Source organism: Melitaea cinxia, chromosome 1, assembly GCF_905220565.1.
Source record: "Melitaea cinxia chromosome 1, ilMelCinx1.1, whole genome shotgun sequence".
Classification (NCBI taxonomy): domain Eukaryota; kingdom Metazoa; phylum Arthropoda; class Insecta; order Lepidoptera; family Nymphalidae; genus Melitaea; species Melitaea cinxia.
In genome coordinates, this window is record NC_059394.1 from 12634885 (window position 1) to 12660654 (window position 25770).

The following is a 25770-nucleotide window of genomic DNA, read 5'->3' on the forward strand; positions in this document are numbered from 1 at the left end:
AAAAATTGTAGAAATCGGTCCACTCAGTCAAAAGTTCTGAAGTAACATACATAAAAAATACAGTTAAATTGAGAGCTTCCTCCTTTTTTGGAAGTCGGTTAAAAATAGAAACCGAATTTACACGTCTATAGAATTCCTAAGTCGACAAGATTGAACAGTGAAAGATTTAGTATAAACGAAAGAGGAGTGAGAGGGAAATTCAAGAAGTAAGCTTTCCTCAGAACGAAAACTGCGTTCATTGGAATCACTAAGAAATTTAAATCGTCGTTTTAGATAAGCAGGTACAACAGGATTAAAAAGAATAGAGTAAAGTAAGTTGAGAATATACGTATTCCCGAAGTAGGGAATTGGGTGCCACTCAGGGCGTAACTACTGCCGTATCAGCCGTATCAATGATACGGGGCCCCCTATTTACAGGGCCCCTAAGGTGTGTAAGCAAAAATTAGTAAAATGTTATCCACAATGTCACTTAATCTTGTGCTTCCTGGAAAAAAGAATAAAAAAACTGTCATACATACCTATAGAGTTTTAACTTCAGAAATGACTGAAGTCTGAAAAGCAGTCCCCTTTTATCCGAGTCAAGCGTGCGCCCAATTGTTGATAACATTCTGTATCGTTTATTTCGGGATTCAGTTAATCATTATGAACAATGAATTAATCTTTTTTATATAAGAATGGGGCCCACAAGCAGACGAAGCCATCTGATTTATAACGGCTACCGTCGCCCATGGCCTTTAGAGAAAAGATGTAGATACTAGACGCTTTAAAACCCCCAAATTTTAGCAAGGTCATTCCACACTTTGAATGTACGCGGAAACATTGCGCACGAAGCTCGCACATTGGTTGCAAACCACTGGTGGATACAATTAGCACCACTAGACTTCTTGACATCGAAAGAATGCAGAACACGACAAACGACACTGCTCATAGTGCACATTACGCATCGCGTGTTCGCACCGTGGAACGCTCGGTGGTGCTTTTCCCTCATCGTCAAGAGTTGAATTCGACGCAAAAAGAGTGCAAAGAATTTCGCTTACTTTTTCGCATAATATGCCAGAGAGCCTTCAGGTTCGCGCAATGATGGAAGTGTAGACTAAAAAAAGTTACCTTCGACAGCTTTTGTAAGAAACAAAAGGCATGGGTTCCATTTGGAAAGCCCAATAGTCTCTCGCCAATTCTGCTGTGTTTGAACTTTGCCCTAGCGATTTACTACCTGTAAGACCTGGAGGCAGCATTGAATCTCTTCTTCAGGTTATGCGCCTGTGAATCCCCCATATAGATGCGGAAGATTCATAGGAATTCACTAATAGTATTGGCCTCACAGGATGAAGCGAACGATCCCCCGCATATATTGCTGCAGGTCAAGGCTAATAACTCTCCAGCTTGGAACTACAAGCTCTTTAAATTAGCTTAAAATCCGAAATTCAAAACATTCATTCCATTAAAGAACTCATGGAATTATTACTGATAAAATTCAATAGCCTTGCATCCAATTTTCCGGAGGTATTAACTTGATGTTTTTCAAAACTAAAACTGATAAAAAATTACCTGAGGATTTCGATGGAACAGGAACAGCTACAGCAGACTACACTCACTATTGTCTATTCTAGGAGGAAGTTATAACTTATAATCAACAAATATTTATTTTAATTCAATGCAAGCATTTTTTGTGAGAAATCTTTACCCATCATTTGCCTGCCCCCCCACTAATTTTAATACAGGGCCCCAAGGTTTCCGGGGTTCCAAGGAATGCTACGCTAGTGGGGCCACTTGAGTTTTTTACGCAATTCAGAAATATGATTCTATTTGCGAAGTCCAAATACGAATCGCATAGGTACATAGATTCGACCAAATTTAATAATCTGCTCCTCAGTAATGTCAAGATAACAGCTAAGCAATTTTTTACCAATGAAAAAAAAACAGAGGAGGTTCTAAAGTCGCTACGTACCTATATTTATTTATGTTTGACCATGCATAGCTTTTTACAGAGTATTCCGAAATTGATAAAAAAATATATTGGAAAGAGTAAACCCCGAAGTTGTTTTTCGCCTAGGAGGCGAGGAAGAAGCGCGGCTCGCAGCTTGCTTGGCATAGGCATGGGAAAGAGCAGTCCTAATTTTTTAAACTTTCTTATTGTATTTTTTATTAGTATTACGGTAATAATAATCATAATACACTTTTTTGAAATCCTTGTATTGAGCCCTTTCATTTGATACCAAAAACAAACAACACAGTTATTTACCATAATTATCATTGTTATTTGTTAGCAAAACCCTTCGTTAGTCCAGGTTTGCACAGTGTTACAATAAAAACAGCATATACAAATACGGTTTTATTGTAGTTATGAAAAGAGAAATTATTTAATTTTGTTAATACGAATTTTAGAAAATATCGACTAAAAATAACATCACTAGTGTATCGATATAATTGTCGACTATGAGGCATCACTTCGCTGGCGTATATACGTATTGCTTTGACCCTTCCCTCCCCCAGACCTATCCCCCAAAAAGCAAGAAAGGGACAACTGCAGCTCAGACCGTTTTAGGTATATAATTTTTGACCAAAACAGTGTTTCGTAGTCGACTGTTTTCTCCTCAAAACATGGCAATTTTTTTTAAATTTTTTTTTTTAGGAAATAAAAGAAGACTTCGGCTATGCCCCTATGTTTTCATTTTTTTGAAAATATGCATATATTTTTTTTAATGAGTGTCTGAAAATGTACAAAAAATTATGCAATATTTCGAGTTTTTGAAGTCTCCTAATTCCTATGATAATAAGAATATGAAAAAAATCAAAACATAGGGGCATGGTCATGGCAGCAAAGAGTTCTATGTCACAAAAATATTTGATCTAGTGTCATTATCCAGGGAGAAAACAGTCGACTACGTTTGTATGGAGAAAGACCCGGTACCCTTTCCTCTTAAGCTAGCATATTTACTTTGTCTTAAATGCTTAATTAAATACTAGCGTCTTATAAATATGCGACATAACCCGAAACAAAGCTCAAAGTCTCTGAGACTTGATAACCTAGAGGTTACCTATTATTTTATCTCTAATTACAAATTTAACTTACATATCAGACATTTGGTATTTTTGTTATCTTTATCAGGAGGTTATCACTTCGAATATATATTTTTAGTGTGTTACCTCATACATGGCGTTATACACACTTGGTATTCGGGTCACCTCATAACTTTATACTGGCTGTACCGGATTAGATAAGTTCTTTTTAACCCATAGCTGATGCTTATCATGTGGTCTCATTTAAATTTTAATGAGATCTGACGAGTAGTTTTTGAGTTATACTTAAATACCTAATGATGAATTTGATATATCAGCACTATTAGGAGCCATTAATCTTATAAATGAAAGCCGTGAATGATTGAATGAATTTTTCGGCTACCTATGCTCTATTACTTGACGATATAAATTGATGTTGACTACGTTGTGTTAATTTGTCGACGCGTTGGCGCAACAGTCACAGCACTGATTTGTGGCTGTTGCGCTGGCGGTTGCGGGTTCGAACCCGCACATGACAAACATATGTATTGGTGATACAGATATTAATGTCAAATGATTTGGTGACAAAAAATGTGAAATTCAGTAGGTAGGTTTGCACATAATTTAAAAAGAAATAATTAAATTTAATGTTGACATTCTCATTAACGGAATTCAATTACCAATTTACAACAACTAGTGGTAGCCAGTGTTCGAAATTCGACCATTTATTTATTTATTTTATTGATTTAATATATTTTTATGATTAATTTAAAAAAAATGTAGTATTCTCCAGTCCTTTTCTATAAGTGTGCGAAATTTCATACTCCCCCGTTCTTCTTGAAGCGAAGTGTTTTCGGTTCATAAACGACGAAGTAATCCGCGAACACACATTAAAAATATATCTACGGATGAATTGAGAAACCTTTACTTCTATGTAGCTCTAAAAATGACGATAGTTCCATAAAACTTTTCATCTCCACCTTTCAACCCTTTACACCCCTTTTTTCGCATTAAAAAGTAACCTATGTCCTTTCTCAGGCTCTATAGTATCTGTATAGACAGACAGAGTTACTTTCGTATTTATAATATTAGTAAAGACATTTACCTATAACAAATCATAATAGTTATATAAACATAAATATTGCCTTATTTATTATTTTTGTTACGTAGGAAATAGGTTATTTTGAAATTAGACACACAAAGAATTGATAATGAGTTCCAGAAATTGTGTAGAGGACCAAAATTACGATTATATTAGGAAACTAGCTGTGCCCACGACTTCGTCCGCGTGGAATTTTACAAAAATAATTCTTCAGTTCGCAGAGTTATAACTCTACTAATTTCTAAAATAAAAATAGCCTAAGTTATTCCTCACTACATCAGCTATCTACCAATCAAAGTTCTGTCAAAATTGGTCGAGCCGCTTCTAAGATTAGCCGGAATAAACAGACAGACGTGACATACATCCATATGCCATTAGTAAAAAGCCGTTATTTTAATATTACAAACAGACACTTCAATTTTATTTTATTGTATAGATATTTTTACTATCGTTTTTCAAATTTTACATATATAGGATCGATTGGTCTTAAGATGATGTCGGCAGTGAAGACGACGTCCTTCGGCTTAGTAATGGGTAGCAAACGGTATTCACGAACTACAGCAGCTATAACCATCTTCATTTCCATCATAGCAAACTTTTGACCTGTTATATTAAAAAAAATATTACAATGATGTTATAACAGGACAATAGACCTAAGCTTTTATAATTAGTAAACTATTTTCTATTTAAAATCTATTATCAGTCAGTAATGATACCATTTATTTCAAAAAATTACTTCAATAAATCAATTTTTTATTAATAGTAAACTGTTTTCTATGTAATATCTATTATTAATTAGTAATGATACCGTTTATTTCAAAAAATTACTTCAATAAATCAAACAGGTAACCAAATGGATAAATGAAATAGTAAAATTTTGGGGTGTAAGGAAGGAAAAATGTAAACAATGATTATTCAACCAGTACTAATATTATAATTGTGAAAGTGAGTTTGTTTTTGTTCAACTTTCACGCTCAGCGGGGTAACATGGATATCCGGAACGGACATAGGCTTTCGTCCAGGGAAAATACGTTACGAGCGCAACCGTCACCCTGCCGTCTTTCCTATGAACGTAAAGGCAAAAAGCTGATAATTTTAAGTCCTTACATATGCAATTGGCGTTTTGTCGTACTGGCTACTTTGATCTCAAATATTTCCTCTTCGGTTAAGAATTCAAAATTCAAATTTATACAGCTGTAGGCTACCTGACATTTATTATTCGTTTATGTATATTATATTAGTCTCTAGTTCGTCTGGAAAATCAATTGGATTGTATCAGTAATGCTATTTCTCAAATTGACAACTCTGATATATTGGTGGTTGGTGATTTTAATATTGGTCAAATTTCTTGGAACTTAATTCCTGATCAATTTGACTATACCTGTACTATACCCAATTGTGTGTCTACAAGTCTTACTCAGTGTTTTCTCGACTTTTTGGCCTTACATAACCTACAGCAGTTTAATGCTATTTTGAATGATGATAGTAAAATTTTAGACCTAATACTAAGTAATATGTCATGCGTGAAAACAGAACTCTCTCCTGTACCTTTGTCTAACGTGGATAAATTTCATCCCCCTTTAAATATTAGTATTGACTTTCCGATTTCACATTATTTAGAGAAAAAATACGTAACTAAGTATAATTTTTATAAAGCTAACTATATATCCATAAATAAAGAGATAGGCGACATACATTGGGAGGATACATTGGAGAACGCTGACACTGTCGACGAAATGGTTGTGATGTTTTACTCTATACTGAATGATATTATTAGCAAACATGTTCCAAAGGTACGAGCCAGCAGACGTGGACAGTATCCAATTTGGTACAATAAAAACTTAATAAATTTGTTGAAAGAAAAGGAAAAACTTCGCAAAAGGTACAAAAAGTATAAGAACCCTATTGACGGATACGAATTTTCATTGGCCAGGTCCAGATGTCATAATCAGATTAAAATATCGTATTCCATATATTTGGAAAATATTGAAAATTCTATTAATAATAATAACATTAAGGCATTTTGGTCCTTTATAACATCTAAACGTAAATCAAGGGGCCGAATACCATCCGAAATGCATTTAAATGGAACCACATATTCATCTCCCGTTTCTATTTGTGACGCTTTCGCTGATCAATTCTCACAGGTTTACAGAATCACAAGAGTGCCGTCTACCTTAAGTACTGCAAATTTACACACAGATATAAATAATCCGCATAACGCCCCTTGTCGTTGCATTTGTGATGTTACCATCAAACAAGATGCAATCGAAAAATTAATAAAAAAAATAAATAAAAATAAAAGCTCTGGCCCGGATCATATTCCGGCTATTTTTGTTGTAAACTGTGCGTCAAGTCTTTCCCGGCCCCTAAGCATTATTTTTAACAAATCCCTCTACAGTGGAATTTTTCCTTTAACATGGAAGAAAGCTAATGTCTCTCCAATCCCGAAAGGTGGGGATGCTAATAATATTCAAAACTACAGGCCTATTTCACTTTTACCCATTTTCGGTAAGTTGTTAGAGTCAGTTGTGTGTCCAATTTTAACCAATCATCTTAAACCTATATTAGTGTCGGAACAACATGGGTTTCGTGATAAAATGTCCACGATGACTAATCTCGCCACATACGTGACTGAAGTTACAGAAGCCATCGACAGAGGTGAACAAATTGATGCCATTTACGCTGATATTAGTAAGGCTTTTGATAGGGTAGACCATTCTTTACTTCTGAACAAATTAAGCCATGGGGGCATCCATGGAAACTTACTAAAATGGTTTTCATCATATCTGTCACCTAGGTTCCAAAAAGTTGTGGTTTGTGGCTATGAATCTAAGGAATTTGAAATAACATCTGGTGTTCCACAGGGCTCACATTTAGGTCCTATTCTTTTCTTGTTATTTATAAACGATTTGGCAAATGAAATTCGCCACTCAAATTTCTCTTTATTCGCGGATGATCTTAAAATTTTTAAAACGATTAAATGTGCATCTGACGCTGATTTGCTTCAAGAGGACTTGAGTCGTATTTCTGACTGGACATTAAATAATAAATTACCCCTTAATATTCAAAAGTGCAAGCATATTACATTCACTAAACAACGCAAACCTATTTTAACAAAATACCATGTCCAAAATGATTATTTAGACGTAGTCGATCAAATTCGGGATTTAGGAGTAATACTAGATAAAAAGTTATCCTTCACTGCTCACATTGATTCTATAGTCTCCAGGTCCTTTAAGATGCTAGGGTTTATATGGAGAAACTGTAAGAACTTTAAAAGTATATCTGCTCTAAAATGCACCTATAATGCCCTAGTTCGTTCCATCTTAGAATATTGTTCTAGTGTTTGGAACCCGCACTACCATTGTCATATTGGTCGAATTGAGTGTATACAGAAGAGATTTCTTTTCTACCTTGCGGTTCACCAAGGAAAAATAAGAGAACTGCATTCCTATGAGGATCGGTTAAAACACTTTAACATCACCACATTGGTCGATCGCCGTTGGATATCTGACCAAATCTTGTTGTACAAGATTTCTAGAGGCCTATTGGACTGTCCACGACTGTTGTCTCGGATTGGTTTTGTTGTTCCAAGGCGTAACTCTAGGATTGTTAACTTTAAGCCATTGTATGTCAAAGGATATAGAACCAACTTGGGCTTCAATAGCTTGTTGCCGAGAATCTGTCGGGATCATAACGTTTTTTATCAAAAAACAAAGATAGACATATTTCACAGTAGTTTTGGCGCATATAGAAAATTAGTCAAACATTTTAAAGCTCGTAACTTAACCTAAAAAATTATTCTCTAAACTTATCCTATAATTATTATTCTCTCGCTTTCATTATTTTGACTTAATGACTAAATGAGGAAGCTGTGTTTGCCTGTAATTGGATCTACATCCTAACATGACGATTTTTATATACTGTACTCTTAATACTATATTTGATGTATATCTGTTGGTAAACCATTAAATAAATAAAAATAAAAATAAAAATAAAAAATTAATTTGTATTACACATAAATTAACTTTTACTATTTAATTTATAAAATATTATTTTATATATATTTAATAAACAAGCATATCCGCACGATAGTATACGGCGTATTTGACATTACTTATCGTTCTGTCAAAAGTTAATAGTAAAAATTATTAGTTTTTTAATTTTTTTTTATTTTTATATTAAAGCCTTCCGTGGTCCTTAACCCTTAATTACTCGCATGGGGTCAAAGCATTTTCGGATTGAAAAAAGAAGCACTTGGCTCGCTAGCTTCATAACGCGCGTCTAAGTTTGTATTTTACCAGCAACCAAGTCACAGGAGTGGAAGGATGCGTCGCTGCACTCTTCAGTGGTGACCCCGTGCGAGTAATTACGTTACTTTTTTGAAAGAGGTAAGTTTTTTATTTTATGTATTTTTTTGTGAATAATGCATTATATTTGTATTATTGTATGTTCAGTGAATAAATGTTTGTTATAAATATGTTTTTTATATCTTTATACAATGAAATTATCAAAAGAATCCGTTTTACTACGAGTTTTGTCTTTTTGTCAGAGTTAGTCATGGATAGGAGAGAACAGGAAATTGCACAATGGTTGGTAGAGGATGAAGGAGATTCTGACGATGAAGAAGTTGGAGGGTCAGGTTTCTTATTTTCAAAAACCAAATAAAGCTGTTGTGTTGTTATCTTTTATGCATCATGTAACTCATATCGACCCAGCCTCAACTGACAAGCAGAGCCCTGAAATAATAACATTTTAAAACAGCACTAATGGAGGAATGGACACCAATAATCACTTGTGTGGTACATTCAACGTAGGGAGGTGAACCAAACGGTGGCCGTTAGCCATTTACTTCCACCAGATAAATGTTTCAGGCATAAATGCACTCATTGTACGTCGAGTAAATACCGAAAAATCCCGTACTCACACGAGGCGTAATTTCTTACGGCAAAAAACGATGACTTGAAGTCAGAGTAACTCCTAACAAGGTAAAAAAAACGTCTGATGGAAGTGCATGAGTTGGAAAGTCGCGTCCCGCCAACCACTGCAAAACGTGGACGTTGCAACAGCTGCCCGAGGAAATGCGATCGCAAAGTACCAACAAAATGCAATAAATGTAGAAGATTTGTTTGCTATGATCATTCTAACATATACTGTCAACAGTGTAACGAGAGTGATTCAGAGAGTTCCTAAAAATACGAGTATGTACAATGATCTCAGTATACCTAAGTACAAATTGTTGATTATTGATAATAATTTTCGTTTAACTTGTTTTTGTATAATTAGTTAGTAATTCATGTTATTACTTATAGATATTATAAAATAAACAAAGCACTTTAATAATAAAATAGTTTAATTTACTTATATATTTCAAAATATATTAAAAACTACTCATACTATTTGGGGTCATCTGTGACCCCATGCGAGCAGTAATGTAATTTTCTTTATGCGAGTAATTAAGGGTTAAGGAACATTAAAAAAATAAATTACGCGAATCGGTCGAGCCATTCTTGAGTTATGCGCTTAGCAACATACATTTTAACCATTCCGGTTCCGTACCGCATAAAGAAAAAAAACGGACAGAACTCTAATAGGATCACTTTGTTGTCCGTCTGTCTGTCAAGACCCTTTTTCGGGAACGCGTGGAGGCAACAATGCTGAAAATTATATCAAATACTTAAGTCTACTTCCCCTTGGAGCTGTGAAAAAATCAAACTTCTAACCTAACGCAATCAAAAGATACAGCCGTTTATGCTGCGAATTTTCGACAAGGGAATCATAACTACGTATACGGTGCGTCCCGTGAAAAATGAGTGTGCTTTAGACGACACGACCGAAGTAAAACTTCTTTAGTTCATGCCACTACAGTAATATACGAAACGTAACTAACTCTCTCTCCTTCTATCTTCACTAACTTATATCTCCCTCTCAACTTCCGTTCGCCTCGCCTGATAACACTTTTCATAACGCTCTCGTCACGCTTTCACCAGCTTATTCCCCAAGTCAAGCGTTTGTAAAGAAGTTTTACTTCAAAAATATTCTAATATACACAGTTAGTAAAGCCTTATTACCTATACAGTTTCGAGGTCCAGCGCTGAATGGTATGTATGCAAAAGGATGCCACGTGGGTGCTCTCTGAAACCTCTCCGGCCGAAACCGGAGTGGCTCGGAAAACTGATCTTTACTTCTATGTAAATCAAAGATAAGAATAGAACAATCCGTTCCAGCCGGGCATTTGTAGTTTTCTAAAATAATACGTTCCTCTTAAACATCTTAATTAATATTACTGTTAACTCCCTATAAATGCAATATTTTCTGGTATAATTGGTTTCTGATAAAAATTTAAAAAATGTAAAAGAAATAGAGAAGAGACAAATAAGACAGTACTTTTTAGGTTGATCAAACGATCCTGATGATTTCAGATTTACTTATACAATTCTGTACAAAAGTTATGCTCACTCAATTGTAATTCTTGCTTGCAACTTCTAATAATGAAGTACACCGACGGATACAGCCTCAGCGTCTCTTTGATGCAACACTCTATATACTTCATCTCCGCCAGGTCGTTCATCGTAGGCTTCCGACCAGATGTGCCGAAAATTTGTTGGCACTCTTCGAATACTTTGTCCTAGAGCATTTTAAAAATTTTATGTAACTTTTTTTCTTTATCTGAACTAACACTTTCAGTGAAAACTTATTTGTTTTATATAATAGAAAAGAAACAACTTTAGATGTATACTAGCTAACCCCGCAAACGTTTCTTTGTCATATATGTTATTAACCCGCTTAATCCCCCCCCCCCCTTATAACTTCGGGGTATGGAAAATAGATGTTGGCCGATTCTCAGACCTACCCGATATGCCCACAAAACTTTATTAAAATCGGTCGAGCCGTTTCGGAGGAGTTCAATGTTTAACACCATGACACGAGAATTTTATATATTAGATTTGTTTCTTAAAACTTCTATGAAAGGATGAAACTAAAAAAAAATTGAATAATCAAAATCTGTACTGAACTTGTATTTCTGGATTGTTAGCGAGCTCCATGAAAGCAAACTGAAGAGCCGTCGCCGTTGTATCGTGTCCCTGAAATACAAGGCATTGACGTTGTAATAAAAAGTCAAAACATGTGATGTGTAAATCATTATTCACAAACCTCAAACATAAACGTGTCAACTTCCTCATTGATACCCTCAACATCTATTTTCCCTTGTTCCTCTGTCTCTAGTAACAGATCCAACATCGCCAAACGTTTCTTTCCACCTAATAAATAGTAATCATTCTCTTGCTCATTCATAACCTCTTGGTACAAATTTTTGTAACTGCCACTTTTTCGTCTTTGATTAATTACATGATCACGAAATGATCCAATCTCTTTTAACAGTGTTTTTTGTTTCCGCCCAACGATGCTTAAATTGAAAAATATCGTCGGATAAAGCCAAAACCGCTGTCCTCTATAAAATAAGTATGACCCAAGAGTATGAATAGCATCTTTATATTTGGTTCCGATATCCGCCGCTTCTTTATCTAAAGCTGTACCCATTGCAGTTTCTAAAAGAGTGTTAGTAGTAATTAAACTAAATTATATTTGTTAATTTTTTTTATACTTGATATGACAAAATATTTATCAGCCAATGTCATAGTGTTAATACTTCCTAATAATAATAATAGTGAAATCGACTGGTGTCTTTTCTATAAACATAAAGACTAAATGACAATTTAGAAATTGTCTGTTCATTTGTGCGCACATCGAGTTAAATGAAACTTATTACAGATTGCAGACCGATACAGCAATATTAACATTTTTTTAACTATTTATATATATGTATTGTCAAATGTTAGCTAGTACCCGACACAACTGTTGGCATTTCACTGTAGGTCTGTATAACAAATAATACACCGGAGATGGGGTCACTGCAAACTGCGTCACTGGGCTAGTAGTAGTAAGTAACACCAGAAGTATCGTAAATGCGTTGCTTACCCTAACCTTAATTCTCCCCAGAAACACTTACTATCTTACTCACTACAGAAACACAAAAGTACTTGAGAACGGTATATTTAGCTGACACTTTCTGTAAGTTTGAGGTACTTCTCACGATCGGCTAGTCCAGAATATACACATAATATGATTATTTCGGTCTTAAATTTTCTTTAAAGTAGCCAAGTCTATCATATTTATACAATTATCATCTAAGTTAATTCGATATTAATATCTACCAATATAATAGTCTGACACGGTGTTTCTTTTTTTATTGAGATCGGCGTCTTTTGATGAAGAAAGAACTATAATGTGTGAATGGATAAAGATGTACAAAAGGCTGTGCAAGAAAAGAAGAAAGCGTGGTTGGATTGGTTAGCGACAAAAGCTAACCAAAAAGTTCAAAAGGCAACGGATGACGAGATAAAGGAAGCAAGAACAAAGTATAAAAGATTGAAATTAGCGGCGAGAGAAGTTGTGCCTAAAAAGAAAGAAGAACGAAAGGATGATTTTGATAGAAGGCTCACTGAAGATTTCCAGTCAAACATCAAGTTTTCTGGAAATCCATCAAAACTGCTAGAGGAAAAACCTCTACCTCAGAACTGAGTACAATCAGGAGTCAAGATGAGATCATTATAAAAGGAGAAGAATGTGTGCTAAAGAGATGGAAAGAGTATTTTGAAAGTTTGTTCGAAAGAGAGGAAGTGCAGGTACAACATACGGCACCTTCCATGGAAGAAAGTATAAATGGTGATGAAAGTGAGATAAGCATGGATGAAATAGTGAAAGCGTTGAAAAGTATGAGATTAGGTAAGGCTGCAAGGTATACCGTCGAAATGCTGAAGGCTGGACATGGCATAGTGGCTAGCCAACTGTACCGCCTTTTCAATTTGTGCCGGCGAAATGGGCAAGTACCGGGAGACTGGTGCAAAACCGTAATCGTCCCATTGTACAAGGGAAAAGGGTCACGGCAGGACTGCAGGAATTACCGCGGTATAAGCCTCCTCAGCGTCGTCGGTAAATTGTATGCAAAAGTGTTGATTGGGTTTGGGTTGTGAATGAAACAGACGATAAAGTATGGGATGTACAAGCGGGATTTAGAAAGGGAATGGGATGTGCGGATCAGATCTTTTCTTTGCGGCGCATAGCCGAAAAGTGTTTGGCTAACTACAAAAAAGTCTATTGCGCGTTCGTGGATTTAGAAAAGGCCTATGATAGAGTGATGAGAAATAAATTGTGGTCAGCATTGTCCGTGAATGGTGTGAGCAGTGTCCTCATACGAGCATTGTAATCTCTTTATAGGAATTCTAGTGCTTGTGTGAGGATAAATGGGGCATACACAGAATGGTTTAATATCGAATAAAAATAGGTAAAAAAACTTTTTAAGTTAAACGGTTTTATGTTAAACATACATTGCAATGTTTAAGATAAATGTACTAAAAACCAAAAAATAATAAAATAGATACAGTCGTGGGAATTATAAACATATGCATAGACTAGACTAAAATAAAACCGTGGGGCACGTCAATTGTCTACAAATTATCGACTTAATGTGCGATAGAAGAATCGTTTAATTCGTCGTTGGATTGATAAAACCTAAGTTATCCGCCATTTTGTAGAGGCCGCCATCTTGGATTTTAATTTTATATAGTACATTGATTATACTGGTTGAGCACTTTCATTTGATACCCATATTGATGGGATCGATAAAACCTACGTTATCCGCCATTTTGTAGCGGCCGCCATCTTGTATTTCAATTTTTTATAGTATATTGTATTCTGCTTGTTGAGCCCTTTCATTTGATACCCATATTGATGGGATTGATAAAACCTACGTTATCCGCCATTTTGTAGCGGCCGCCATCTTGGATTTCAATTTTTTATAGTATATTGTATTTTGCTTGTTGAGCCCTTTCATTTGATACCCATATTGATGGGATTAATAAAACATAAATTATCCGCCATTTTGTAGCGGCGGCCATCTTGAATTTATAATGATAATGAATAAACATAATTGTATTGTCACCAAAATCCAAAGTGTATACAAAATTTCAGATTAATCGGTTGACAGGAAGAGGGTGAAATTTGAATTACTAAATTTGACCCAAGAATAAATAATAAATAAATAAAAATAGGTAAAAAAACTTTTTAAGTTAAACGGTTTTATGTTAAACATACATTGCAATGTTTAAGATAAATGTACTAAAAACCAAAAAATAATAAAATAGATACAGTCGTGGGAATTATAAACATATGCATAGACTAGACTAAAATAAAACCGTGGGGCACGTCAATTGTCTACAATCGTTGATTAAAATGTTTGTTTTGTAATGTTACACTATAATTAGGCAGTTGTTCAACCGACAAAGATGGACGTGTGATAAGTAGGGCTAGAATGTGGAAACAAGCTAGCAAGCTCGATTATAAGCGAGTTTTAGGGTTTCATAGTGGTGAGCGAGTAGTACTTTTATCATATGTTTTGTCGATTAAAGACAAACTACGAGCAGTGAAACGATTCCTCGCCAGCCAGCAGTGTGAATGTCCAACGATAAACTAGTTGAAACATCTCTTTTATTTACATGGAGTGTATAACTATTGGAATTTCCATGAGCAAGAAAATAGTAAGTAATTTCCTCACCGTCTGCGGGCCAACTGCCTATTTTAACGACGAATTAAACGATTCTTCTATCGCACATTAAGTCGATAATTTGTAGACAATTGACGTGCCCCACGGTTTTATTTTAGTCTAGTCTATGCATATGTTTATAATTCCCACGACTGTATCTATTTTATTATTTTTTGGTTTTTAGTACATTTATCTTAAACATTGCAATGTATGTTTAACATAAAACCGTTTAACTTAAAAAGTTTTTTTACCTATTTTTATTTTCTAGTTTTTAGTTTTTATTTTGCATTCTGTTTAATTCATTTAGTGCTTCATTATTGCAAGGCCCATCTTAAATATTGAGGTTGTATAGTGCACTGTATTCTTCTTGTCAAGCCCTTTTATTTGATACCCATATTGGTGTGATTGATAAAAAATTGTTATCAGACATTTGGTAGCGGCGGCCAGCTTAGATTTCAATTTTGCATAGTAAATTGTATTCTACTTGTTGAGACCTTTCATTTGATACCCATGTTGATGGGATTGATAAAACCTAAGTTATCCGCCATTTTGTAGAGGCCGCCATCTTGGATTTTAATTTTATATAGTACATTGATTATACTGGTTGAGCACTTTCATTTGATACCCATATTGATGGGATCGATAAAACCTACGTTATCCGCCATTTTGTAGCGGCCGCCATCTTGTATTTCAATTTTTTATAGTATATTGTATTCTGCTTGTTGAGCCCTTTCATTTGATACCCATATTGATGGGATTGATAAAACCTACGTTATCCGCCATTTTGTAGCGGCCACCATCTTGGATTTCAATTTTTTATAGTATATTGTATTTTGCTTGTTGAGCCCTTTCATTTGATACCCATATTGATGGGATTAATAAAACATAAATTATCCGCCATTTTGTAGCGGCGGCCATCTTGAATTTATAATGATAATGAATAAACATAATTGTATTGTCACCAAAATCCAAAGTGTATACAAAATTTCAGATTAATCGGTTGACAGGAAGAGGGTGAAATTTGAATTACTAAATTTGACCCAAGAATAAATAATAAATAAAAAATAAAACAAACGGGGTGAGCTAAATAAAACCGTTTAAAAAATAAAACAAACGGGGTGAGCTAAATAAAACCGTTTAAAAATGTGTTAAACAGGGAAGTGTAGCGTCACCGTGGCTGTTTAATCTGTTCATGGACAATTGTTTGACAGATTTAAAAGAGAATGAAAATGGGGTAAAATGAATGAGTTACTCGTCAAATGTCTTCTCTATGCTGACGATCAAGTATTACTTGCGTCTTCGTCCGAGGAGTTGCAGGAGATGGTAACTGATATGAGAGGAGCTTTTGTAAGAAAGAGAATGAAGATGAATGTAAAGAAGACGAAAGTGATGGTGTTTGAAAGAGATGAGGCAGCGACAGACTGCAATATCGTAATTGGAGATGAAAAAATTGAACAGATCAATGAGTTAGTGTATATGGGTTCAAATTTTACAAGAGATAGAAAGTGTGGGAGTGTTATTGAAAAAAGAGTGAATGCAGGAAACAGGGTGAATGGAGATTTGCACTCCTTTATGAGCAGTCGGGAGGTGTCTAACAAGGCTCGTTTGGCTGTGCATGAGGGGGTGTTGTTCCGACACTCATGTATGGAAGTGAAAGTTGGGTATGGCAGAAGAAACATGAAAACAGAATAAATGCAGTTGAGATGATAGCAGGAAGTTTTTTTTTTTTTTTATGTCACTAGGTCGGCAAACAAGCGTACGGTTCACCTGATGGTAAGCGATTACCGTAGCTTATAGACGCCTGCAATACCGGAATCATTGCAAGCGCGTTGCCGACCCAATCCCCAATCCCCCCAGGAGCATGATAGGAGTTAAACTGAGTGACAGGATAAGAAATAGTGAGATAAGGAAACGTTGTGGTCTGAAAGAAGATGTAGTGACAAAAATTGAGAAAGGTATGCTCAGATGGTTTGGTCATGTCGAGAAAATGAGTGAAGAACGATTGACGAAAAAAGGCGAGTGTGGATGGAAGGGTTGAAGGGGCGGACGTTCCGAGACCAAATAAGGGTCGTCTTGAAAAAAGGCCAGATCAAGAGTACCCTAAACCGAAGAGAATGTATGAAAGGAATAATTGGACGAAGAAAGTGGACGAAGCGAAAGATCGTAAGGATTGTAAGGATCGTAGCAAGTGGAAAGAATTGGTCTCTGCCTACCCCTACGGGAAAGAGGCGTGATTATATTTATGTATGTATGTATGTCTTTTGATGAAAAAAATATTTTTAGCTAGCTGCCCGGACAGACTTCGTTCTGTCAAAAGTTAATAGTAAAATTAATTTTATTGTTCTTGTTCTTTTAGTATTAAAACCTTCCGTGTTCCTTAAAGAACATACAAAAAATAAATTAACCGAATTGGTCGAGCCATTCACGAGTTATGCGCTTAGCAACATTCATTTTTATTTATGTAGATTAATAATGATAAAATGTAGTTTACAATTATTTTAAAGTTTGACAGAAATATATGTAAAATAAGTCGGCAAACTAGTTATTTCTTTCTTGACTTTTTTTACATTTTATATAACTCAGAAACAGGAAAAACTGAACATAAATCTACGAACCTAACCTTGAATAATACAACCTCACTCAAACAAATTTAATGTATTCGGAAGAGGATAAAATAATCATTTTTAAATGCATAGAATCGATGATAATTATTAAAGAAATAGGTGAATTATTATTATTATTATTTTTGTTTTATATTACACGTGAAAAGCTTTCGCAAACCACCATAACAAACTAAATGATGGAAGCCTACACTTATGTACATTATTATTTATCGTAAAAATGTTTAAGTTAATGGTTGTTGGAATTTTAGAAGCTCACAAATTTTTTATTTTTTGTTTCTTGTATTTATATTTTTCTTAATATAGGTACCCGGATACCAGGTTTTTTATGAACATTTTATTTTTGCTTGAAATTTTGATATTTTGTACGAACGCAAATGTCACAGAACCAAAATATTTTTCGTCGTTATTAACGACTTAAATTTGACAATTTTATAAATACATAGATAAAAACTCTGTACGACTTACTTATACACAACAATAAATTATATTAACAGTAGAAAATATCAATAACTAACTTCTGACTGCAACTTAGTTCGCTTATAAACTTTGTTGCTATTTCATATGTTATGTTATGTTACGTCATCTTGTGTTATGTTATTTTATGTCATAGAAATCGTGCATTTACAAACTACATAACGTTGACATTAAAAATAGCAGATATACTAACTCTGCTTACACTGCCCTGAAGTGTGAAATTCAAAAGGTCTTTAAAGTTGTAAAAATATTACTTTGGTATATGTACCGTGTATACCACATGCATTTAGTAAAAAGCAGTTATTTTAATATTACAAACAGGCACTCCAATTTTATTTATTTGTATAGATAAGCCGTGGCTTTATTTCGGGGCATCTTTGTATCCGTCACTCACTTCAGCCTATCACAGTCCACTGATGGATATAGGCCTTCACAAGTTCGCGCCAAAAATGGCATGAACACATGCGTTTTGCCCATAGTCACCACGCTGGGCAGGCAAGTTAGTGACGTTGCTGTCCGTTTTGGCTTGTGTATTTCAAAGCCAACAGTTGGATGGTTATCCCGCCATCGGTCGGCTTTTTAAGTTCCAAGGTGGTAATGCAACTGTGTTATCCCTTAGTCGCCTCTTACGACACCCACGGGAAAAAAAGGGAGAGGCTATATTTTTTACTGATGTAACCTATTTCTTTGTATCCGTAGAAGACCAAAAATAATCTTTCACACTTCTATCTTTTGTAATTCGTTTTTAAAAACATCAATTGTCTTATACCTTTAGGGCAGCAAGCAAGCGTACTGCCTACTTAATGGTAAGTCATTACCATAACTAATTGATGCCTACAACGTCAGGAAAACTACAAGCGTTTTGCTGACCTTACCCCGACTCTCCCCAGGAGTTTAATATTTTCAGCATTGCAAATAAATAGAGGTGGGGCGATAGATGGAATATGGCATAGGTAAGTGTACACTTATACGATATTGTCTTTTTCGAGTTCAGTTTTCTAGGTTTCTCTTCTAAAAAAAAATTACTTACCACATATTGAATTCAATGTCATATTCGCTATAAAGGAATAAATCTTCGTTTTTGACTTTTTCGTCTCCGACTGAAGGTTTTCCACCAACCTTTCGCTGTTTTCGATCAACATAGAGCTGAAGTGGCGCAATATATTAAAATGAAACGCAGGAGTCAGTATTTTTCTTCGGTGATGCCATTTAGATCCTTTATAAATGAATAATAATTAAATATTTTGAATAGTAGGTAGTAGTAATATTTATCGAATGAAACCTATTTTACCTTTGCTAACGAGAAGCCCATCGTTCAACCAAGGCCGCAGGAAGAAATACATGAAACCTTTGTCATTGTATTTTGTATTTGTTAAAACTGTCTGAAAGTAGAAATTAATAACCTACTTGTTACTAAGCAGGTGTCGACTTGAAATAAAACACCCAAAAAAATCTATAAAAATTTCCTAATTAATGCTATGTTCACATAAGTTTTATATTCTAATGATTTAAAACAAATGGTAACTTCAGTTATATAAAACTACACAAAGTTATAATTTTTAAATTACATGTTCTAAAAATTTCTGTAAGAGGCGGATAATTGGAGGGATGGTATATAGTTGAGTCACGACATAATATCCTTGCTTGTCTAAATGATCACTATAATAAATCGTATTACACTCACCCAGAGATACTCGAGATCATATTTAAATAACAAAATATGTTAGACAAATTACTATCACGAATACAAAAAAAAAGTGCTTTTTTTATATAGCTCTTACTCACCTCAACATCCTCAGGGTTATATATCAGGACAAACTTGAAATTAAATAATTTTAATTTATATAAATCCTTGTATTTATTTGCTAAATTGCGAAAGTATACAAACAGTTGAGCTGGAAAAAATACAAAAAATTGTATAATAAAAATTACAGGTACCTTGGCGGCGCTTGCAGGTAAAAATTACCTGCAAGCGCCGCCAAGGTCCACGAGAAAATTGTAAACTCAAAATTTCCTACAACAAACATACTTATATCACGCTACATACATACTAGTATAAACCATAAAGTTAATGACAGGAAAATTTAAAAGCTTATAGGATATTTATTGCCAAATTGATTTTATTAACTCAAAATAGTAATAGTAAAAGGAGCTATGAAAATGAAATATCTTTCATATTAAGTCAAATTTATCTACATATGAAAATTTATTCTCCACTTGTACAAAAAACACGCATTTCTTTATTACAATATACATACCATTCAAATCAAATCAAACTAACATAATTTAAATAGGCTTAAAATTTTAAAATTAATGAATGTATGTTGATGAAGTTCTAACTTCTAAAAGTTAATCTACAATCGATTCGGAATGTAGATTCTGCAGAAATTAATCTGAATGTAGATTCTGCAGAAAAGAATCGGAAAAAAACTCCGCTCTTTTAAAAATAATAGGTAAACTGTGTTTTATAGTTCAAAATTAGTAGTAGGTATTTTGCATGATATACGGCTTCACTAAGTCCACACATCTTTATCATTTATGTAATCCTGCACCGAATAATGAGATTTATCTATTAATTTATTTTTAATAAACACTTTAAATTCATGTTGAAACAATTACAAAACTTTTATTATACATGCGAATATAATAACCCAGAACAGAGTCGTTTACTTGACTTACGCTCACTGATATGCATATCAATAACATGTTTCTTCACCATTTAGGTATGTATGCGTCTAAATAAAAACAAAAAAAAAAATATAAGAAACTGTCAAACTACTAAACAACGAAGAATTCATCAATAGATGATTAGTGAATTTCTTTTAAAAGACACTATTTTAATAATCAAATCACATTCGCTATACTCCATCGATATTCATATCGTATAATAATTATTTGTGTAGATAAAACCAAATGTGATAATTAGCCTTTAGTATGACAATAATTTTTGATTGCAAGAAGATAAATAGTTTACCAAAACTGTTTCTTACCAAAATCCTGAAAAAAGTCCAAGCCGTTTTCGATTAAAAATGTTCCTTTTGGTCCTGGAATCTTATCAAATTCTTCATCTTCATACAAATACTTAACTAAAAAATACAGCAGTAATAGGAACACTCCTAATAACGCAAGAGTCAACAGCATTTTTTTTAATTCTACGAATTATATTAAAGTTTTTATTAATTGAGATAATTTAAGAGCAAACTCGTCAACCTGCTCTAGCGACAGCGAATTAGATAATAATTAAGTAATTATTGTAAACACACAAGTTGTTATCTCAGTAGCCATGATAATTATATGCAGGTTTTTTTAATCATCGAGTGTGGAATATTATCTGTAGATTTTAATTAAATTATAATCTTTTATTTATTTATCAATTTATTATACGTACAGATTTGTATAAAATATTTCCCATTTTCTCAAAAAAAAAAAAAAACGGTTACAGACAAAAATTAAAGGAGGTAGGCGTACAATAAAGAAATATTAAATCATTGAAACATATATTTAGCAAAAGCTACTGACACACGAACTAACATACTATATATTAATATGTGAAGCAATGCATAAAAATACGTTCAATCAACTTTAACTTATATCTTGCTTATAACTATAGTGCTTTAAAGATCCTGTTGTAAGTGTGAAGCAAACATTACACTAAACAACTTTATATTTTCATTTCGTAGTATCGAAAATTATCATGTAGCATTTTGTTTTGTCCAAAAAATTGGAGTATTTTTCAAAGTCCAACTTCCAGTAATAGCAACTCTAAATGTCTATAAATAGGTCGACAGAGGTTTATTTTCCAATAAATAGAAGTATTTTGGGTATAAGATACTTTAGATTTCATCCAGAATTTTTCATTCGCCTTTCCAAAAAATTTCTAACCCAATTTTTATCTTGCGATCGTTGGTTTCAAATCGTGTATTCATAATCAATTGAAAATGCTTACGGTTCAGCCTGTAATATCCTACTGCGGGCATACAATACAATACATATACAATATTCTAATAAATAAAACTGTATTGGCCACAAACATTTTTACAAATACCCTAGTAACAAAACGCCTGCAAAATAAATTTAGCAATTACGCTAGATATTATTAGTGCTCTCTTAACACCGTTAGTTATTGTGTTGTCATCAGTGTTGCCAACGCAGTGTCAGGTTTTGGGGCTAAATGAAGTTCAAAAAGGACTCGATGGGGGCTAGATTTGGCCAAAAAAATCAAAATAGAAAAAGTTCGTTTTTTTATTGAAATCAAATAAAATCAGTAATTTTTTAACAATTATTTACTATTAATATTAATATTAAACAAAATAAATTTACAATACTACCGAATAAAATGCGGGAAACAACATTGAAACACAATGTGGGGAAACAACATTGAAGTACAACGTTGAAATACAATATGTGCCCGAACGAAAAACAAAAAACTTAGTCCATATTGTGAGTCAACTGAGTACAGGAGTCCGATATGCTATTCGCAGGAACAAATAGTACATTGTAATCTTATCACTAAAATGAAATGCAACAGCTCACGACCGAAAACGATTGTAGTTGAGTTCGCCAGCAAGAAAATCCGCGATGAGTTCCTAGCTGCCTCGATTAACTTCAACCGAAAAAAGACAAAACAAGAAAAGCTCAACAGCTCAAGCACCTTGGCTTCAATGGCAAAAAACCGCGATATACATCATTGGTCACTAGTCCCTCATGAATAAGATGCTACATATGATGCTAGAGAGAAAGGCTACAAGCACGTATAGGTGGAAAATGGCCGCATTTTTATGCGAAAGACGGATGGCTCCGATTACATTCTTGTTCGCGATTTAGACTCATTGAATAACCCTCAATAAGGGTACAGTACTCGTAATTAAAGAAATCAATGTTGGTATTTCGCATGAATCTGGCTATGAAATTTTAAAATTCAATTATTTATCGGTATATTATCAGAATGGACAATACCTGCGTACCAAAACATCAATACAGAATTAAGCTCTGATCCTTCTCCTACATGGGGAAAGAGACCTATGCCCAGCAGTGGGATTTTATAGGCTGAAGAGAGCAATATTTAGGAGAAATATTTTTGCTTATATTTTATACATTGTATTGCACTTTCAGCATGATAAACAAAGCTCTTAATTTCAACAGGTGAGGGGACGCAACTAAAAAATGGTAGAGTGAATAAAAAATACTTAATAATGTATGTTATACAACAAATAAATAAAATTGGAGTATCTGTTTGTAATATTAAAAGAACCGCTTTTTACCAAATGCATATGGATATGTATACACGATACATATACCAAAATAACATTATTAAAAAAAATTGTCTGTCTGTCTGTCTGTCCCGGCTAATCTCTGAAACGGCTGAACCGATTTTGACGGGACTTTCACTGGCAGATAACTGGTATCATCATTACAGCCTATACAGTCCACTGCTGGACATAGGCCTCCACAAGTTCACGCCAAAAATAACGTGAACTCATGTGTTTTGCCCATAGTCACCACGCTGGGCAGGTGGGTTGGTGACCGCAGTACGGGCTTTGTCGCACCGAAGACGCTGCTGCCCGTCTTCGGCCTGTGTATTTCAAAGCCAGCAGTTGGATGGTTATCCCGCCATCGGTCGACTTCTTAAGTTCCAAGGTGGTTGTGGAACCTTGTTATCCCTTAGTCGCCTCTTACGACACCCACGGGAAGAGAGGGGGTGGCTAAATTCTTTGGTGCCGTAGCCACACAGCACTGTGTGATAACTGGTATGGTAAGGAGTAACTTAGGCTACTTTTATTTTAGAAATTTATTAATTTTATAACTCTGCGAAGTGAACAATAACTTTTTGTTAAATTCCACGCGGACGAAATCGCGGGCACAGCTAGTTTATGAATATAATTATTTATTATAATATTTTTAGTAGTTATTTTATATTATATAACAAAACCTTTGAATAGCAGATAGAAATAATACATAATATTTCATTAATTCGTTAAGATTAATATGTACCTATAAAGTCACTTTTTTTATATAGGTAATACTGTTTTTTTTTTTTTTTTTTTGTTATAAAGCTAAGATTCTTTTTCTTTTTTTCTACAGCTTACGAGAGGCAAAAAAACAGAATTATAAGGAATAAAGCTGGTGATAAAAACGACACTGGATCCTAAACAAATATTTGTTTGTTTCATATAAGAATATCAAATTATTTACAATGAAATTATTGTGAATTGGCTAGAATGAGAATTACACTTTCATCGTTATAACAGTGATACACAGTTAGTTTATAAACTACAGAAAATGACTTGTTTATGTAAGTCTGAAAATGAATTAACTGAATGGTTATCGTGAATATAAAAAAATGTAGCTATACATGCCGCAGGACCGTTGGCCGTTGGAGCAAACGTGTCCTAGAGTGGAGACCGTGTCTTAGCAAACGCAGTGTAGGACGTTCTCCGGCCCGCTGGATCGACGATCTACGTAAGATTGCCAGTGTAGGCTGGATGAGGATTGCGAAAAACCGGGATTGCTGGCGCGAACTTAGGGAGGCCTATGTCCAGCAGCGAACTACAATAGGCTGATCTGACTGACTTTGACTGACTGAAAAATTAATTGAATTCGTTGTGTTATTGTTAACGTTAAAATTTGCGTGAACGGAATTAACGCTTATGAAAAATATATTTTTTACAAGCACAACACAAATCACACATCCACAATTTGACAGTTTTAATGAGTAAATTAAGAAACTGACAGACTGAACTAAGCTGAAATCGCCTGTATACATCCCATTGCTGAGTGAAAGCCTAGTCTTTATATAGAAGAAGGCTTAAAACACCGCGTAGGTAACCGGATTTTCTTACTCTAAGCAACGTTTTATTTATTTATAAAGTGCTCAAAACATTATTTGATACCGTAATTGAAATAAAACTTATTAGTAAGTTTATTCACGTAAATGGTACAAGATCGTTGTGTTTAATCCAAACATATGAGCTTAATATTTTTAACCGACTTCCAAAAAAGGAGAAGGTTCTTTTTTTAAATGTATTTTACATCAGAACTTTTGACCGGGTGGACCGATTTCGAAGTTTTTTTTTTATCGAAAGGTGGTGTGTGTCAATTGGTCCCATTTAAATTTATTTGAGATCTAACAACTACTTTTCGAGTTGTATCTAATAATGCGTTTTTACTTGACGCTTTTTTCGTCGACCTACGTTGTATTGTACCGCATAACTTTCTACAGGATATACCGATTTGGATAATTCTTTTTTTTTGTTAGAAAGGGGATATCCCTAGTTTAGTACCGTGATAAGGAAACCAAGATCTGATGATGGGATCCCAGAGAAATCGAGGGAAACTCTCGAAAATATGCAATAACTTTTTACTGGGTGTACCGATTTTGATAATTTTTAATTTAATCGAAAGCTGGTGTTTACCATGTGGTCACATATAAATTTTATCGAGATCTGATAACTACTTTTTGAGTAATATTTGATAACGTGTAGTTACTTGACTATTTTTTCGTCGATCCACGTTGTATTACTCGTCGATGTAATTAAGGTCGGTTTTTTTTTCGTTTGCGAGCAAACACAATTATTAACAAGCTGCTTTTCCCACTGAAATAAAATGAAATGAAAATATTTATTTCGCCATAAGCTACACATGTACACACACAATACACACTTAACGAACGTCAAAATCATCTAAATTAAAAAAATCTAAATAGGTTAAATAAGATAGATAGTAATGAATCTTAATGATTTTTAATCTATTTTACGTTTCCAAGCACGTCAATTTTTTACATCAATATCAAAATCACTTTTGGATACAAACTATAAAATTTAATGTCAAAAATACAAAATATGACGTAAAATGATAAAATAAACGAGTTTTTTTTATATATTACTACATACAATGAGCAAGAAAAGCTACATAAAAAATACAAATAGCCTAAACCACATGAAAAGTTCTCTTGAATAAGTTCATCA

The 25770-nt window shown here is 34.1% G+C and overlaps 1 protein-coding gene across 1 annotated transcript; it reads right to left on the reverse strand.

The window, feature by feature from the left end:
• Positions 1–4533: 4533 nt before the first annotated feature.
• On the reverse strand, positions 4534–20947 carry LOC123653860 (cytochrome P450 4C1-like). The gene is made up of 9 exons (XM_045589840.1): positions 20797–20947; positions 19588–19701; positions 19098–19184; positions 18837–19022; positions 11261–11655; positions 11122–11190; positions 10565–10733; positions 10177–10350; positions 4534–4705 (listed from the first exon to the last, which is right to left on the reverse strand). The coding sequence occupies exons 1-9, from the start codon at positions 20945–20947 to the stop codon at positions 4548–4550; spliced, it is 1503 nt and encodes a 500-aa protein (XP_045445796.1). The 3' UTR covers positions 4534–4547.
• Positions 20948–25770: the final 4823 nt, after the last annotated feature.

Excerpts from the sequence above, each read along its gene's own strand:
- LOC123653860 (XM_045589840.1), bottom strand. The coding sequence starts at position 20,947 with ATGCTGTTGACTCTTGCGTTATTAGGAGTGTTCCTATTACTGCTGTAT. Across the intron at positions 19,023-19,097 it reads TGGGCTTCTCGTTAGCAAAG|GATCTAAATGGCATCACCGA; the intron begins GTAAAATAGGTT and ends TCATTTATAAAG. Across the intron at positions 10,351-10,564 it reads CAAGCAAGAATTACAATTGA|AAAACTACAAATGCCCGGCT; the intron begins GTGAGCATAACT and ends GTATTATTTTAG.